Below are 20,391 nucleotides of genomic sequence, written 5' to 3'. Positions count from 1 at the left end.
GGAAATTGTTCGCCACCTCCAGTTAAAGACATACAGTGATTTTGAGATAATAAGAAAGTAATTTTCTGTTGAAAAAGTCAGTTTATTGCAAAATGGCACTTTACTGGAAATGCAATATATCTGAAAATTTCAAAAGTCCATTGATCAACAATTTTATGAAAAGATATGCTCAATCCTGGACCCCGTTTTGTTTTATGGCCAGTGGAATTCGTGTGGAATACCCTTAAGCTACAGTGTTTCTGCCAGAAAGAAGTTTAACACCACACCACAGAGCACATTTATTTATTAATCATTAGCTATTGGATGTCAAACATTTGGTAAATGTAACATATACTCTCTGAGAGGAAACCCGCTACATTTTCTCATCAGTAGTAAGTGGTCTTTTATATGCACCATCTGACACAGGACAGCACATACCACAGCCTTTGATATACCAGTCGTGGTATACTGGCTGGAACGAAAAGTAGCCCTGTGTGACCAACCGCACTTCAGGAGAGAGAGTTACTACTGGGCTACGTTCTTCCCCTTTAATGCGATCTAAAGCCCGGTGGACCAAACTGCATTCTTGTCAGTCGGGTCGGCCATAATGAAAGAGAACAACAACTGCTTCAAATGAATTTATTTACACAATCTGCATCAAATACAAACAGTATCAACACACCAGTATACAGAAATTAGATTGAAAAAAATAAAAAAATAAACCATTGCCTATACTTGTGAATAGCTATCATTTTTTAAACTTGTTTAACACCAAGATAAATCTCATTTAGATTAGTAATCCTTTTTAAACATCTTAATCATTGTTGGATTCAATTTCAGTCAATCAACAAAGACTCAGTCTTTTAACTAAAAAATTCTATCATGATACTGTATGTCTATTCAACTACAAAACCATGCCACGATATAGTATGCCCAACTAAAACATTATATCATGATACTGTACGTCTCTTCAATTACAAAATCAAACCATGTGGATTCGGGGGTACACTAGTGATTTTTCATAATGACTAGTAACTTTTCTAGGCTACAAGCCATCAAATTTTTATTTTAACATTCTACCCCTGATAATTATAATCTGTGTTTTAGCATCAAATGTTGTAGTCATAATAGTGCAAGCAAGACTTTGACACTATATAATATATCACCGTGCAAAAGAAACTTTACAAGGCTTGAAATTGTATTATAGAAAACCAACAAACGGTACGGTGGGATATGAAAGTATCATGAAGTTCAACATCAAAAGATCACAATGCACTTCGTGATACATGCAAAGTGTGTGTAAGGTGGTGTATATATAAGGTGTCAGTATATATACATGTGTATTAGCAACGCAATCATTCTACAGTAATAAAAGTCCTAAGAAAAACCTTATACAACATTGTAAATCTATGCATTATTAATACACTCTATAGTAACAGAGACCAACACACCAAGAGGTACATCATTATGTGTTATTAACAATTTCTGTTTTAACAATCAACTCATTAGCAAACCAGTGTCCATTAGCAATGTCTGCAGGAATAACACTCAACACACAAATCATCCACAAAATAATAAATCTGCATGTACCGTCGAAATGTTGTATAGCAAAAATAAATCTCATAAACACAACCTTGCAGTGTATTGTAAACCTGTATGTATTGAGTGCTGGGATAAGACTGTTCACGTCCTAGCAAGGCTGTGAAATATGCACACTCCAGTATATTTATTAATTCTAAAACATTCATAACACCATTAAAGTCCTTCAATTTCTTTAGCACTTAGTAATGTCAATATAAAAGCAGATTTGGAAGTAGAATCAATGAAATGAGCACTTCTTTTTGCCGACGAATCTTCACTGAAGAGATACTAATGCTGCATTATCGTGGAAAATACAAATGCTTAGGCAAGTGGTATTTTACCTGAAACTACTTTTGTTTTACCAAGGCAATTTTCTGAATTGCAAAGGCTGCCATTACACAGATTTGCAGTGTCTCACAGTCTCCCAATTTCATAAAATAAACTTTGTATCGGCTGTGTGTGCATTAACAATAAATACTGCTGTACCATCCAACAGCAAGTTTCTGCCACATTCTAAATCCCAGATAACCAAGTGCAGATCTAGCAACCCATTACTGATAGTCAGATCATCAGCACGTTTTCCCATGAAGAACAGATCAAAACCATTTGAAGACAATGGGGTTTCCTCGGCTGTGGACGGACGATATTCGTCGTCGCTGGAACTGTACAGCCTGCTCACTTGTGTGCATCTGCAAGAACAAAAACAGAGATATAGATTTTACAACGGTCTTTCAATTCACAAACTTTGGAAGAAATACACCCAAGGGTATCAGTCACTGAATTATCAGTCAGTACACGCTTTACAGTGAAACCTACCAGTGCCGTACCCTTTATATTATATAGAATAGAAATAAATCCCTATTAATCCCATCATGCAAACTACTTACTTATATAACTAGGTATCGTACAGAGCGCACTTCATGTGTTCTTTTATATCCAAGACAGCAAATAACACAAACTCTGATATACCAGTAATATGGTACTAGTTGACGCAGGTAAATAGGGATCTTTTATATCCAAGACAGCAAATAACACAAACTCTGATATACCAGTAATATGGTACTAGTTGACGCAGGTAAATAGGGATCTTTTATATCCAAGACAGCAAATAACACAAACTCTGATATACCAGTAATATGGTACTAGTTGACGCAGGTAAATAGGGATCTTTTATATCCAAGACAGCAAATAACACAAACTCTGATATACCAGTAATATGGTACTAGTTGACGCAGGTAAATAGGGATCTTTTATATCCAAGACAGCAAATAACACAAACTCTGATATACCAGTAATATGGTACTAGTTGACGCAGGTAAATAGGGATCTTTTATATCCAAGACAGCAAATAACACAAACTCTGATATACCAGTAATATGGTACTAGTTGACGCAGGTAAATAGGGATCTTTTATATCCAAGACAGCAAATAACACAAACTCTGATATACCAGTAATATGGTACTAGTTGACGCAGGTAAATAGGGATCTTTTATATCCAAGACAGCAAATAACACAAACTCTGATATACCAGTAATATGGTACTAGTTGACGCAGGTAAATAGGGATCTTTTATATCCAAGACAGCAAATAACACAAACTCTGATATACCAGTAATATGGTACTAGTTGACGCAGGTAAATAGGGATCTTTTATATCCAAGACAGCAAATAACACAAACTCTGATATACCAGTAATATGGTACTAGTTGACGCAGGTAAATAGGGATCTTTTATATCCAAGACAGCAAATAACACAAACTCTGATATACCAGTAATATGGTACTAGTTGACGCAGGTAAATAGGGATCTTTTATATCCAAGACAGCAAATAACACAAACTCTGATATACCAGTAATATGGTACTAGTTGACGCAGGTAAATAGGGATCTTTTATATCCAAGACAGCAAATAACACAAACTCTGATATACCAGTAATATGGTACTAGTTGACGCAGGTAAATAGGGATCTTTTATATCCAAGACAGCAAATAACACAAACTCTGATATACCAGTAATATGGTACTAGTTGACGCAGGTAAATAGGGATCTTTTATATCCAAGACAGCAAATAACACAAACTCTGATATACCAGTAATATGGTACTAGTTGACGCAGGTAAATAGGGATCTTTTATATCCAAGACAGCAAATAACACAAACTCTGATATACCAGTAATATGGTACTAGTTGACGCAGGTAAATAGGGATCTTTTATATCCAAGACAGCAAATAACACAAACTCTGATATACCAGTAATATGGTACTAGTTGACGCAGGTAAATAGGGATCTTTTATATCCAAGACAGCAAATAACACAAACTCTGATATACCAGTAATATGGTACTAGTTGACGCAGGTAAATAGGGATCTTTTATATCCAAGACAGCAAATAACACAAACTCTGATATACCAGTAATATGGTACTAGTTGACGCAGGTAAATAGGGATCTTTTATATCCAAGACAGCAAATAACACAAACTCTGATATACCAGTAATATGGTACTAGTTGACGCAGGTAAATAGGGATCTTTTATATCCAAGACAGCAAATAACACAAACTCTGATATACCAGTAATATGGTACTAGTTGACGCAGGTAAATAGGGATCTTTTATATCCAAGACAGCAAATAACACAAACTGTGATATACCAGTAATATGGTACTAGTTGACGCAGGTAAATAGGGATCTTTTATATCCAAGACAGCAAATAACACAAACTCTGATATACCAGTAATATGGTACTAGTTGACGCAGGTAAATAGGGATCTTTTATATCCAAGACAGCAAATAACACAAACTCTGATATACCAGTAATATGGTACTAGTTGACGCAGGTAAATAGGGATCTTTTATATCCAAGACAGCAAATAACACAAACTCTGATATACCAGTAATATGGTACTAGTTGACGCAGGTAAATAGGGATCTTTTATATCCAAGACAGCAAATAACACAAACTCTGATATACCAGTAATATGGTACTAGTTGACGCAGGTAAATAGGGATCTTTTATATCCAAGACAGCAAATAACACAAACTCTGATATACCAGTAATATGGTACTAGTTGACGCAGGTAAATAGGGATCTTTTATATCCAAGACAGCAAATAACACAAACTGTGATATACCAGTAATATGGTACTAGTTGACGCAGGTAAATAGGGATCTTTTATATCCAAGACAGCAAATAACACAAACTCTGATATACCAGTAATATGGTACTAGTTGACGCAGGTAAATAGGGATCTTTTAATATCCAAGACAGCAAATAACACAAACTCTGATAAACCAGTAATATGGTACTAGTTGACGCAGGTAAATAGGGATCTTTTATATCCAAGACAGCAAATAACACAAACTGTGATATACCAGTAATATGGTACTAGTTGACGCAGGTAAATAGGGATCTTTTATATCCAAGACAGCAAATAACACAAACTCTGATATACCAGTAATATGGTACTAGTTGACGCAGGTAAATAGGGATCTTTTATATCCAAGACAGCAAATAACACAAACTCTGATATACCAGTAATATGGTACTAGTTGACGCAGGTAAATAGGGATCTTTTATATCCAAGACAGCAAATAACACAAACTCTGATATACCAGTAATATGGTACTAGTTGACAGCAGGTAAATAGGGTTGACGCAGGTATCTTTTTATATCCAAGACAGCAAATAACACAAACTCTGATATACCAGTAATATGGTACTAGTTGACGCAGGTAAATAGGGATCTTTTATATCCAAGACAGCAAATAACACAAACTCTGATATACCAGTAATATGGTACTAGTTGACGCAGGTAAATAGGGATCTTTTATATCCAAGACAGCAAATAACACAAACACTGATAAACCAGTAATATGGTACTGTTGATAGGTAAATAGGGATCAGTAAGACAGCAAATATGGTACTAGTTGACGCAGGTAAATAGGGATCTTTTATATCCAAGACAGCAAATAACACAAACTCTGATATACCAGTAATATGGTACTAGTTGACGCAGGTAAATAGGGATCTTTTATATCCAAGACAGCAAATAACACAAACTCTGATATACCAGTAATATGGTACTAGTTGACGCAGGTAAATAGGGATCTTTTATATCCAAGACAGCAAATAACACAAACTCTGATATACCAGTAATATGGTACTAGTTGACGCAGGTAAATAGGGATCTTTTATATCCAAGACAGCAAATAACACAAACTCTGATATACCAGTAATATGGTACTAGTTGACGCAGGTAAATAGGGATCTTTTATATCCAAGACAGCAAATAACACAAACTGTGATATACCAGTAATATGGTACTAGTTGACGCAGGTAAATAGGGATCTTTTATATCCAAGACAGCAAATAACACAAACTCTGATATACCAGTAATATGGTACTAGTTGACGCAGGTAAATAGGGATCTTTTCTATCCAAGACAGCAAATAACACAAACTCTGATAAACCAGTAATATGGTACTAGTTGACACAGGTAAATAGGGATCTTTTATATCCAAGACAGCAAATAACACAAACTGTGATATACCAGTAATATGGTACTAGTTGACGCAGGTAAATAGGGATCTTTTATATCCAAGACAGCAAATAACACAAACTCTGATATACCAGTAATATGGTACTAGTTGACGCAGGTAAATAGGGATCTTTTATATCCAAGACAGCAAATAACACAAACTCTGATATACCAGTAATATGGTACTAGTTGACGCAGGTAAATAGGGATCTTTTATATCCAAGACAGCAAATAACACAAACTGTGATATACCAGTAATATGGTACTAGTTGACGCAGGTAAATATCTTTTATATCCAAGACAGCAAATAACACGTTGACGTAGGTAAATAGGGATCTTTTATATCCAAGACAGCAAATAACACAAACTCTGATATACCAGTAATATGGTAATAGTTGACGCAGGTAAATAGGGATCTTTTATATCCCAGACAGCAAATAACACAAACTCTGATAAATCAGTAATACTAGTTGACGTAGGTAAATAGGGATCTTTTATATCCAAGACAGCAAATAACACAAACTCTGATAAGCCAGTAATATGACTAGTTGACGCAGGTAAATAGGGATCTTTTATATCCAAGACAGCAAATAACACAACTGTGATATACCAGTAATATGGTACTAGTTGACGCAGGTAAATAGGGATCTTTTATATCCAAGACAGCAAATAACACAAACTGTGATATACCAGTAATATGGTACTAGTTGACGCAGGTAAATAGGGATCTTTTATATCCAAGACAGCAAATAACACAAACTCTGATATACCAGTAATATGGTACTAGTTGACGCAGGTAAATAGGGATCTTTTATATCCAAGACAGCAAATAACACAAACTGTGATATACCAGTAATATGGTACTAGTTGACGCAGGTAAATAGGGATCTTTTATATCCAAGACAGCAAATAACACAAACTGTGATATACCAGTAATATGGTACTAGTTGACGCAGGTAAATAGGGATCTTTTATATCCAAGACAGCAAATAACACAAACTCTGATATACCAGTAATATGGTACTAGTTGACGCAGGTAAATAGGGATCTTTTATATCCAAGACAGCAAATAACACAAACTCTGATATACCAGTACAGTTGACAAAATAGGGATCTTTTACACAGCAAATAACTCTGATATACCAGTAATATGGTACTAGTTGACGCAGGTAAATAGGGATCTTTTATATCCAAGACAGCAAATAACACAAACTCTGATATACCAGTAATATGGTACTAGTTGACGCAGGTAAATAGGGATCTTTTATATCCAAGACAGCAAATAACACAAACTCTGATATACCAGTAATATGGTACTAGTTGACGCAGGTAAATAGGGATCTTTTATATCCAAGACAGCAAATAACACAAACTCTGATATACCAGTAATATGGTACTAGTTGACGCAGGTAAATAGGGATCTTTTATATCCAAGACAGCAAATAACACAAACTCTGATATACCAGTAATATGGTACTAGTTTTATACGCAGGTAAATAGGGATCTTTTATATCCAAGACAGCAAATAACACAAACTCTGATATACCAGTAATATGGTACTAGTTGACGCAGGTAAATAGGGATCTTTTATATCCAAGACAGCAAATAACACAAACAACCAAACTCTGATATACCAGTAATATGGTACTAGTTGACGCAGGTAAATAGGGATCTTTTATATCCAAGACAGCAAATAACACAAACTCTCTGATATACTAGTAATATGGTACTAGTTGACGCAGGTAAATAGGGATCTTTTATATCCAAGACAGCAAATAACACAAACTCTGATATACCAGTAATATGGTACTAGTTGACGCAGGTAAATAGGGATCTTTTATATCCAAGACAGCAAATAACACAAACTCTGATATACCAGTAATATGGTACTAGTTGACGCAGGTAAATAGGGATCTTTTATATCCAAGACAGCAAATAACACAAACTCTGATATACCAGTAATATGGTACTAGTTGACGCAGGTAAATAGGGATCTTTTATATCCAAGACAGCAAATAACACAAACTCTGATATACCAGTAATATGGTACTAGTTGACGCAGGTAAATAGGGATCTTTTATATCCAAGACAGCAAATAACACAAACTCTGATAAACCAGTAATATGGTACTAGTTGACGCAGGTAAATAGGGATCTTTTATATCCAAGACAGCAAATAACACAAACTCTGATATACCAGTAATATGGTACTAGTTGACGCAGGTAAATAGGGATCTTTTATATCCAAGACAGCAAATAACACAAACTCTGATAACCAGTAATATGGTACTAGTTGACGCAGGTAAATATGGATCTTTTATATCCAGGACAGAAATAACACAAACTCTATAATACCTCCGTTAATGTACTAAAACACGCAGGTAAATATTAGATCTTTGCTATCCAAGACAGCAAATAACACTGTATAAGAATAATATCCCAGTAATACTTGTACTAGTTGACGCAGGTAAATAGGGATCTTTTTCATATGTAAGACCTCTAACCCGAGCTCTGATATACCAAAAATAGCCGGGCACTAGTTGTTCTCGTACAGGTAAAGTAATCTTTTATATCCAAGCCCGCGCTAACACAAACTCTGATATACCTGTAATAATCCTCAAAAAGTTGATTCAGGTCTATATTACCTGTAATAATTAAAAAACAGCAAATACCTCAATAATGATAAACCACCACCTCTATAATAGTTGTAATAATTAGAAAAAACACTTTTCTATAATACCTCAGCAATTAGAAAACACCACCTCTATAATACCTGTAATAATGGTAAAAACACACAGGTATAATACCTGTAATAATCAGAAAAACATCACCTCTATAATACCTGTAATAATCAGAAAAACATCACCTCTATAATACCTGTAATAATTAGAAAAACACCACCTCTATAATACCTGTAATAATCAGAAAAACACCACCTCTATAATACCTGTAATAATCAGAAAAACACTACCTCTATAATACCTGGAATAAGAAAACACCACCTCTATAATACCTGTAATAATTAGAAAAACATCACCTCTATAATACCTGTAATAATCAGAAAAACACCACCTCTATAATACCTCTATAATAACTGTAATAACCTCCATAATACCTGTTTTTGCAATTTCCAAGATATATACTGCATTAACTTTCTTATGACATTACCAAATGACTGAACCGAACCAAATGTTTCGTAAGAAATCGATGGGAATAAGGCAGATATTGTAAATAGCTACCTTTCTTTAAATTCTGTTGTTGTTGTTGTTTTTTATTCTCAGTATGCTGTCTTGTCTCTCGTTCATTTTCTTTTAGAGCTATTAAAAGGGCAATCTCATAGTTACATAATACATTTCCAAAAATTATTATTATTATTTTATTTAACTTTTGAAATGTAAAGATTATTCTTGAATTAAATTACATGCCCATGAAATATTACAACCAAATAACTTCATTTACAGGTAAAAAAGAATTATATCATTACAAAATTCATTTCAGGTGACCAACAGTTAATTGTGTGAAATCACATTTTATATTTGAGTTGCAATTCCACAAGGACAAAGGATTGGCTGTTTTGCTGATGCAAACTGTTTATGTACCTTACAATTTTAGCTAAGAATTCATGGTAAACCACTGTGGCAGTAAGGTGTAATGTTGATTTATTTTTCTGAGTTAATTATGAACGATTATGTATGAAATCATCTAATGTGTAGTTATTTATCATAAATAAATGTAAAAATAGCAGAATAAGTCATTTGCCACTACATGTATGAAACTGCAATTCTAAATTTGTGTTACTGGTAATTATTATTGAACATAAAAGATATTGTTTACAATAAACGGTGCTGTACCTATATTAATCTAAGGTAATGAAACAATGTCTAACTGACATCACAAGCAATACATTATATCTAATGAAACAAATTCTATGTCCATCTGACGTCAAAAGCTATACAATATATATCTTGAAGTATAAGGTTATATGCATTGATGCTTGTGAAACTGCTATCATCTATTTAAAAACAGTGTTAACTGAATCATGATTATTTTATTTTAGTGAAATAGACATCTTTAGATTAACTTCTAAGGAGTGACAGTATTATTCATTTCTTGAAAACACCTTTTTTTTCTTCTATAGTTTTACACAGATATGATAATAAAGAAATTATAAAACTTACAAGTGCAAAGGTCAAGAACATTCTAAAACTTATTGTTAATTTTTTTTATAGCACTCACTCTAGTTTGGGAATTAACACATTTCACAATCTTACATTATGCCTCCAAGAAATATGACAATGGAAAATAATGTATGTGTTAATATGTTGCATCAGTTACTAACGGGGGAGTTACGTCAGTTACCAATAACTTTTAATTCTTGGTGTGCCCACTTAGATTATTATGTTGCCATGTCGTGTAACCATGGCACAATTAAGAGAATATAAAACAAATATAATATTCAAAAGGTAACTGACGCAACGAGGTCATGCTATAAGTTCAAGTTTTTATTCATAAAAATATACTCTAAATTTATTAATTTGTGTTTTTGGGGGAATTACCATTAAGATCTTAGAAACAAAATGCAATACTTACCTTTATCATATTCATCCAATTGTAATGACATTTTAAAAAAAAGATTTCAGTGCAATTTGGGTTCTATTCTTAGGAGGAAATAGCACAAATTAAAGATGGCCACCAGGTCACATGACACAGTTTTGAATTAAAACCCGAGTTTTTATGTTTTATTTATTATTAACAAATAATTCTATGTAAAAAAAAAAAGGCATAACAGGGGGGAAAAAATTGACTCCAGAGGTATCAATTTTTCGTGGAATTGCCCTTTAATGTTGTGATGTGTTGTAATAATAGTATTTCAATGACATCATTTTGCATGTCCTTACAATAACAATAAACTGGGTATAGACGTTTCAGTTTTAAGAATGCTGGGGCAATTTCAATGCAAAATTGCTAATGAATTTTTAATTTTTTTTTACATTATTAAATTAATGTACTTGGCTGTGTTTGAAGAAAATCTTGTAATAAAAGTTTTTTGAGGTATTTACGAAATATGAATTTCAAGTGAAATTACGATGAGAGATGTTATATATCTTGGTGTACAAAGCCAAAATAAGTGTCCAAAAGGCGACTCTCGTCGACGTTAGTTACAGTTCAGGTGATTTGGCTACTCTGGCTGTTACAGCATGTTGCCTTCATCCCTGTATTTAAAAAGAGCATTTAATTTACAGTTTCATTACAATTTTTGGTTTTAAAAAAACCCCTACCCCCCCCCCCCCCAAAAAAAAAATACCCAAACATTGTGAGAGTTGGTATAAACGTATTTAGTATATATAGTTAACAAACCAATTCATTGGTTCCATTTTTACAGAAATGTACAGGTTGCTTACCTTCAGATGCAAAGAGTTGTCTGGATGCAGTCTGCATTGGACCTTCGGACATCTTTGATCTTGCATCTTCAAACGCAGCCTTAAAACTGTCGGCAATTTCGGCCGTCTTGAAGCGAATGGTAAACTGTTCAATTTTCGGCTCGTCGTCGGAGAAATCCTGTGCATACCAGATCCACGCTTTGCCATCGGACCTCGGCATCTGATTGAGCTGGAGGTCGGAGGTTATCATGTGGTTCAAGCACAGCTTCAGGACCTGCTCCCGCCTCATCAGGATGCGGATCTTCTTCGTCAGTCTGTTCTCCAGTATCTTCACATTGCCCAGTCCACGTTCCTTCCACTCCCCGTTGTCGAACCTGTACAGCTTGGCCCGGTGTTCAAACAAAACTGATTCGTCCTCTTCGCCCGTTTTCACCTCGATCTTATCCGGAAGTTGAACGACCGGTTCGAAATAGATGTGCGAGTCCCCTCCTTCCTTGTTGATGTACAAACCATGTTCGTCCACCACGGGAGATTTGGGAGATGGGGGAATGCTCGATTTGTCTTTAGACGTCGGCGAGAAAGAAAACTGGAAAGACGACGCTTTACCGTCCGAGGAAACGTTCTTCTGATCCTTGGTTGGCGTGGTAACTTTACCCAGATTGAATTGGAAGCCTCCTGACTTTACAGCTCCTCCAAAGTTAAAACCTCCGGTCTTCGCTGCAGGTGCGAAACTGAATCTGTCAGAGGTTGGGCTCGGTTCTTCGTCAGCAATCAGCAATGCTGCCAAAGTGGATCCAAACGTGAATCCTCCAGACGATGATGGACCCTTTGAATCTGCAGTCGTTCCTTCTGGTTTATTTGCTTTGAACAAAGAATCAATTGGCTGGTCCTTTGACTGAGCTTTGCCAAACGTGAATCCCCCAGCACTCCCAAATTTGAAACCGCCTCCACCTGAAATACCTTCTGCTTGACTCTGAGACTTCTGCTCAATGTCCTCTTTGTTTATTCCCAGTTTTAATGTCTGACAAGCTGGACACTGATGGACATTGGCATCATTCCTGCAATAACAGCCGGTGCATTCCCAAATTCCAGGCTTTGGCTTGAACTTGTCGTCAGCAAAGGAAATCTCTTGTATCGAGATCTGCCCAATGCTCAGCTCTGCTTTTTTGTATGTCTCTGTATTAAGCAACACGTTCTCTACCTGCAGGTCTGGCAGTTGTAAGTCTTCCATGAGTGATTTACCTTTCTTCTTCAATGATTTGGTCATCTCAATAAATTCCACGTCTCGGGCAAATAACAGCGCCTGCTGACAATACAAGACGTGTTCTGCTTTCAGCTCTTCTGACTTCTCAACCAGTGCAAGTTGTTCATCTCTCTTGGCCTTTTGTTTAGCTACATTTTCCATAACCTTTTTTTTCAGGGTCTTTGAAGTTTTTTCAACCTTTTCCACGAGTTTACTGGAATGTTCATCAATATCCTTCATAACCTGCTCTTGTATTTTATCTAGCTTAGCATTCTGCCCTACAACCTTGCTTTTGTATTCTGTACGTAATTCTGATGCTTTCTTCAGAGCTTCTAATGAGGAACTGATTTTCTTCTTGTTGGCATCACAAAATTCTCTGAGGTCACAAATATCGTGTTCTTTGTGAGACACGAGGGCACAAGTAGTGCACATTGCTTTCTCACACGCCTCACCCTTGCAGTACACATCAATATTCTTCTCGCCATGAACAGGACACATGTTGGGTTTTTTAAGAAACTTACGTGGTGTGTTAACTAATTCTGTTAAAGGAACTGGCTTGTGTTGTTCTAAAAACCTTGCATGCCATCTGTCACAGGTCTCACAAAGGTATTTCTCACACTCTAGACACCGGACAATGGCCTTGTTGTTGTCAGGACATTGGTAACACAGCACATCGCCGAGCTTTTTCTTAAAACCAATATATTCCACCATGTGCATTAACATGCTGTTTTGCCGAAATGAGGATTTGATGGAACCTTGGACCGGCCAAATCTTTCGGCACTTGGGACATTTCACCCCTTGTGCAGCTGCTCCCCACATTTTTTCGAGACAGTCACAACAAAAGGTATGGAGGCAGGGTAGAGTTCTTGGAGTTCTAACTCCGTCATCAAAATTATCCAGACAGATTTCACACGTGGCGAATTCCTCTCGTATTTCAAGTATAGGTACGACGATGTTTTCTGCCATGATGTATTTAGTTTTATGTTTCACGTCTCTGTTATTCGTCTACCTGTGAGTTGTCTTCAGTGGTTACCTGGACCAGACATCCAGGTGCGTACAGAATATAACAGTATACCTGGTCACTGATCACATGTATAGCAGCCTACATGTAATCTCGGAGGAATATACAAGCGAAATGATTTGGAGTGGTTAATCTCTTCACAGGTCTAATACCACTTTTTAACCAGTGTTCTTCTTTCTGAAACGTTTGTAAAAGTCATTATTAAAATAGTGCGTGCACCTCTAATCTGCTGTAATGGGTTGGTGGTAAATAAGGAAATTAAAACTGCAATCTCGCCTCGCCATATATAATAATATCATTTACTATGTTGCAGAAAACAAACACAACTCGAGTATTATCGTTATCAACGCTCATCATCAGCTACATTTACCTCCACACAACATATACACGTCTGTCACCAAATATTTTAATTTCTTTGTGACACAAAACAAGGACAATCTGTTCACTTTTGAGTATTAAAATTGATAATCGTTGTTGTTATGTCACCTAGATTATAGCGACAACGGTCAAAGGATATTCACTATAATGGCATGTAACTGTAAGAAAATAAATGTTGATGCTCTATATTTTAAATGGTTAAAATTTACTAAAGATCACAGAGACATAGAAAAATGTAGTGGAAAGCACATATCACTGGAACGAGAAATAGATGGGGGCCCACAGACGGTGATCAATCCCAGACTGACCGTGCATCAAGCGAGTGCTTTAACACTGGGTTACAGGTCAGGTCAGGTCAGAGTGATGAACGTGCACATTCAGAGCAAGCTGTTGTAGCGCACGCCTGTTCTAGGCACATGTGCCGGCCACGGCCGCTTCCTCTGTCCAGGACAGGGAAGGGTGGGGTGGAGGACGTTCTGCACTACCAGGTGCAAGAGAGCACCAGCAGCCCAACGTTCCGCCCCTCCTTTATATACAGAGAGGCAAAAAACCACCTGCCCGGTTTCTATGGTCCTGGGGTTGAGAGAGAGGAAACCCGCTGTGGTCCATGTACGTACTTCTAAAGTACAGAATAAAGCATCTTTTATACGCATTTCCCCATAACCAGGATCGTACATACCACGGCCTTTGATGTCCCAGTCGTGGGGTACTGATTGTGACGGGATACAATATCAGACTTCCAGGGGACGAGTCGTGGCATCCAGGAACGTGTTTTTTTCTTTTGGTACTGGGGGGGTTTGAGAGACTATCGGGTAAATATCACATGGACCAATTCCTCAAGGGCATCCCATTGGGAAAAGGGTGGTACTGGAATACTGGTACTGGGCAGGAGTCATCTGACCGCCCCCCCCCCCTTTGGATCATCGTACCATAGCCGAGCGCTCTACCATTGGGCTAAAGTTCGTCCCTGTTAACTTAATCACAGTTGGTGACGTGACTTACCTGTGGTTCGTCGTTTTGATTGTCTGGAGAGAGAAATGTCGTTCGTCGCGTAAATACAACTAAAGTCAACCGTACTGAAATGGCGAACCGTTTGTTATTAACAAAACACTAAGCTATACACGATCACACGGTCGAACCAGCTGAAAACGCCTTCAACGTGTCTCGTCATGTCGGTAGTATAGTTCCTTGAAAACGAAGTGAAAGTAGGACATCAGGGTTGCGTTCAGCCAGACAGAGCAGAAAAAACGTCCGCTAGACTGGTCAAATAGTTCAGGAACGTCAAATAGTTCGATAAAGTTAGCGAAACGTTCGCTGACTGAACTTGGGGCGGTTATAAGTAAGGTACATGATACTGTACACAGTTGTAGGTCCAAACGTTATCTAGCATTACAGGGGGTTGGTGGGTGTAGTTGACTGCTTTGCGTAACGCACTTTTTAAAACATTTACTAAAATCTTTTGTTGTTATTTTATAAACGCTCTATCACGGTGACAATGTTTAACGTTGGTAGTTAGACGTATACACAAAATAAGGATTATAAATCGAGTTCAAATGCGTATAAGATCCCAAATCACAAAACAGTATGTTAAAATTATATTTGGGCCTACATCCATCGCATGATTTGTTTGTGATCGGAAGGGGGATGGGGGGGGGGGGGGGGGGGTCCCAAGCGTTACGTAATATTTTGGTGGAAAGAAGGAAATGTTTTATTTAACGACGCACTCAACACATTTATTTACGGTTATATGGCGTCAGACATGGTTAAGGATCACACAGATATAGCGAGGAAACCCGCTGTCGCCACTTCATGGCTTACTCTTTTCGATTAGCAGCAAGGGATCTTTTATATGCACCACCCCACAGACAGGATAGTACATACCACGGCCTTTGTTACACCAGTTGTGGAGCACTGGCTGGAACGAGAAATAGCCCAATGAGGCCACCGACGGGGATCGATCCTAAACCTACCGCGCATTTTTTTTTTTTTTTTTTTTGGATGGGGGGGGGGGTATATGGCCTAGCGTTACGGAACGTTACTTGAGGGAGGGAGGGTATCTACAGACAGACGACATATTATACGTCATGAATAATACACTTACTATCTTGTGCACATTTTCAATGTTCTTTGACGTTACTTTTTCCGCTGCTCAAGCAAAAAAAAAGAACAAATTTGACGTTTTTCGTGGACCACCAGGCGTGTATGCTGGAGGGGAAATTCAGGTTGGAAACCACCCACCCCTCGTTGCAGCCGAATTTTGTTTTTCTAATATATAATTTTCAGGTCAACCAAGATATTATATGTCCACCACTAAAACCAAATATATTTATTGTATTCATCTGGTAACACAAATTGGGGAGGGAGGTGCGAATGCCCACCACCCTCTCGCTGGACCCACCTGGTCTGTCATGTATCGTCAGCAGGCCGTTTCTTGACCAGGAGCGATTCCACGAGAGGGTGGGGGGTGGTGTTGTTCACCCTGCTTCTTAATTTTTTTTAAACCCATTTTATTAAAGTGTTTATCCGTAAGCGCAAAACGTTGGTTTTGTTTTTGTTTTCATGTAGAAATACTTCGGTGCAAGCTGAGGTTAACAGTTGTTTAATGACACCACTAGAGTACACTGATTTATTAATCATTAGCTATTGGATGTCAAACATTTGGTAAATTTAACATACTTTTTGAGAGGAAACCCACTACATTTGTTCATTAGTAGTAAGTGATCTTTTAAATGCACCATCCCACAGAGGATAGCACATACCACAGCCTTTGATATACCAGTCGTGGTGCACTAGCTGGAATGAAAAATAGCTCTTTGTGCCCACTGATGGGGATCGATCTTAGACCAACCACACATTAGGCGAGTGTGTTACTACTTGACTACATCCCTCCCCCTTAATGCAATCTATCGCCCTGTGAATCAAACTGCATTCTTGTCCATTGGGTCGGCCATAGTCAAAGAGAACAGTGAGCGTGTTACTACTTGACTACATCCCTCCCCCTTAATGCAATCTATCGCCCTATGAATCAAACTGCATTCTTGTCCATTGGGTCGGCCATAGTGAAAGAGAACAGTGAGCGTGTTACTACTTGACTACATCCCTCCCCCTTAATGCAATCTATCGCCCTATGAATCAAACTGCATTCTTGTCCATTGGGTCGGCCATAGTGAAAGAGAACAGCGAGTGTTACTACTTGACTACATCCCTCCCCCTTAATGCAATCTATCGCCCTATGAATCAAACTGCATTCTTGTCCATTGGGTCGGCCATAGTAGAACAGCGAGTGGTACTACTTGACTACATCCCTCCCCCTTAATGCAATCTATCGCCCTATGAATCAAACTGCATTCTTGTCCATTGGGTCGGCCATAGTGAAAGAGAACAGTGAGCGTGTTACTACTTGACTACATCCCTCCCCCTTAATGCAATCTATCGCCCTATGAATCAAACTGCATTCTTGTCCATTGGGTCGGCCATAGTGAAAGAGAACAGCGAGTGTTACTACTTGACTACATCCCTCCCCCTTAATGCAATCTATCGCCCTATGAATCAAACTGCATTCTTGTCCATTGGGTCGGCCATAGTGAAAGAGAACAGTGAGCGTGTTACTACTTGACTACATCCCTCCCCCTTAATGTAATCTATCGCCCTATGAATCAAACTGCATTCTTGTCCATTGGGTCGGCCATAGTGAAAGAGAACAGTGAGCGTGTTACTACTTGACTACATCCCTCCCCCTTAATGCAATCTATCGCCCTATGAATCAAACTGCATTCTTGTCCATTGGGTCGGCCATAGTGAAAGAGAACAGCGAGTGTTACTACTTGACTACATCCCTCCCCCTTAATGCAATCTATCGCCCTATGAATCAAACTGCATTCTTGTCCATTGGGTCGGCCATAGTGAAAGAGAACAGCGAGTGGTACTACTTGACTACATCCCTCCCCCTTAATGCAATCTATCGCCCTATGAATCAAACTGCATTCTTGTCCATTGGGTCGGCCATAGTGAAAGAGAACAGTGAGCGTGTTACTACTTGACTACATCCCTCCCCCTTAATGTAATCTATCGCCCTATGAATCAAACTGCATTCTTGTCCATTGGGTCGGCCATAGTGAAAGAGAACAGCGAGTGTTACTACTTGACTACATCCCTCCCCCTTAATGCAATCTATCGCCCTATGAATCAAACTGCATTCTTGTACATTGGGTCGGCCATAGTGAAAGAGAACAGCGAGTGTTACTACTTGACTACATCCCTCCCCCTTAATGCAATCTATCGCCCTATGAATCAAACTGCATTCTTGTCCATTGGGTCGGCCATAGTGAAAGAGAACAGTGAGCGTGTTACTACTTGACTACATCCCTCCCCCTTAATGTAATCTATCGCCCTATGAATCAAACTGCATTCTTGTCCATTGGGTCGGCCATAGTGAAAGAGAACAGTGAGCGTGTTACTACTTGACTACATCCCTCCCCCTTAATGTAATCTATCGCCCTATGAATCAAACTGCATTCTTGTCCATTGGGTTGGCCATAGTGAAAGAGAACAGTGAGCGTGTTACTACTTGACTACATCCCTCCCCCTTAATGTAATTTATCGCCCTATGAATCAAACTGCATTCTTGTCCATTGGGTCGGCCATAGTGAAAGAGAACAGCGAGCGTGTTACTACTTGACTACATCCCTCCCCCTTAATGCAATCTATCGCCCTGTGAATCAAACTGCATTCTTGTCCATTGGGTCGGCCATAGTGAAAGAGAACAGCGAGTGTTACTACTTGACTACATCCCTCCCCCTTAATGCAATCTATCGCCCTATGAATCAAACTGCATTCTTGTCCATTGGGTCGGCCATAGTGAAAGAGAACAGCGAGTGTTACTACTTGACTACATCCCTCCCCCTTAATGCAATCTATCGCCCTATGAATCAAACTGCATTCTTGTCCATTGGGTCGGCCATAGTGAAAGAGAACAGCGAGCGTGTTACTACTTGACTACATCCCTCCCCCTTAATGCAATCTATCGCCCTATGAATCAAACTGCATTCTTGTCCATTGGGTCGGCCATAGTGAAAGAGAACAGCGAGTGTTACTACTTGACTACATCCCTCCCCCTTAATGCAGTCTATCGCCCTGTGAATCAAACTGCATTCTTGTCCATTGGGTCGGCCATAGTGAAAGAGAACAGCGAGTGTTACTACTTGACTACATGCCTCCCCCTTAATGTAATCTATCGCCCTGTGAATCAAACTGCATTCTTGTCCATTGGGTCGGCCATAGTGAAAGAGAACAGCGAGTGTTACTACTTGACTACATCCCTCCCCCTTAATGTAATCTATCGCCCTATGAATCAAGCTGCATTCTTGTCCATTGGGTCGGCCATAGTGAAAGAGAACAGTGAGTGTTACTACTTGACTACATCCCTCCCCCTTAATGTAATCTATCGCCCTATGAATCAAACTGCATTCTTGTCCATTGGGTCGGCCATAGTGAAAGAGAACAGCGAGCGTGTTACTACTTGACTACATCCCTCCCCCTTAATGCAATCTATCGCCCTATGAATCAAACTGCATTCTTGTCCATTGGGTCGGCCATAGTGAAAGAGAACAGCGAGCGTGTTACTACTTGACTACATCCCTCCCCCTTAATGCAATCTATCGCCCTATGAATCAAACTGCATTCTTGTCCATTGGGTCGACCATAGTGAAAGAGAACAGCGAGTGTTACTACTTGACTACATCCCTCCCCCTTAATGCAATCTATCGCCCTATGAATCAAACTGCATTCTTGTCCATTGGGTCGGCCATAGTGAAAGAGAACAGCGAGTGTTACTACTTGACTACATCCCTCCCCCTTAATGTAATCTATCGCCCTGTGAATCAAACTGCATTCTTGTCCATTGGGTCGGCCATAGTGAAAGAGAACAGCGAGTGTTACTACTTGACTACATCCCTCCCCCTTAATGCAGTCTATCGCCCTGTGAATCAAACTGCATTCTTGTCCATTGGGTCGGCCATAGTGAAAGAGAACAGCGAGTGTTACTACTTGACTACATCCCTCCCCCTTAATGTAATCTATCGCCCTATGAATCAAACTGCATTCTTGTCCATTGGGTCGGCCATAGTGAAAGAGAACAGCGAGTGTTACTACTTGACTACATCCCTCCCCCTTAATGTAATCTATCGCCCTATGAATCAAACTGCATTCTTGTCCATTGGGTCGGCCATAGTGAAAGAGAACAGCGAGTGTTACTACTTGACTACATCCCTCCCCC

At 38.5% G+C, this 20,391-nt stretch overlaps 2 protein-coding genes across 2 annotated transcripts in view; both read right to left on the bottom strand.

Annotated features, from left to right (window-relative positions):
• LOC121371363 overlaps nt 1-15,288 on the bottom strand; it is a 42,947-nt gene extending 27,659 nt beyond the window's left edge. The window contains 2 exon segments of the mRNA XM_041497193.1: nt 9,247-9,249; nt 15,120-15,288. The gene's annotated coding sequence lies outside the window, so the exon portion shown is untranslated.
• The window catches only part of LOC121371297 (E3 SUMO-protein ligase RanBP2-like), a 24,946-nt gene continuing 5,999 nt past the window's right edge, over nt 1,445-20,391 (bottom strand). The window contains exons 2-5 of the mRNA XM_041497096.1: nt 11,497-13,916; nt 8,700-8,739; nt 2,047-2,249; nt 1,445-1,512 (exon numbers count right to left, since the gene is read on the bottom strand). Of these exons, the coding sequence (XP_041353030.1) occupies nt 1,445-1,512; nt 2,047-2,249; nt 8,700-8,739; nt 11,497-13,684 (2,499 nt within the window). The 5' untranslated portion in view covers nt 13,685-13,916. The remainder of the gene's footprint in view (nt 1,513-2,046; nt 2,250-8,699; nt 8,740-11,496; nt 13,917-20,391) is intronic.

The sequence above is a fragment of the Gigantopelta aegis genome, chromosome 1, assembly GCF_016097555.1.
Source record: "Gigantopelta aegis isolate Gae_Host chromosome 1, Gae_host_genome, whole genome shotgun sequence".
NCBI classification, from domain to species: Eukaryota; Metazoa; Mollusca; class Gastropoda; order Neomphalida; family Peltospiridae; genus Gigantopelta; species Gigantopelta aegis.
Note: the sequence above shows the minus strand (reverse complement) of the source record. Positions and strands in the feature narration are given on the sequence as shown.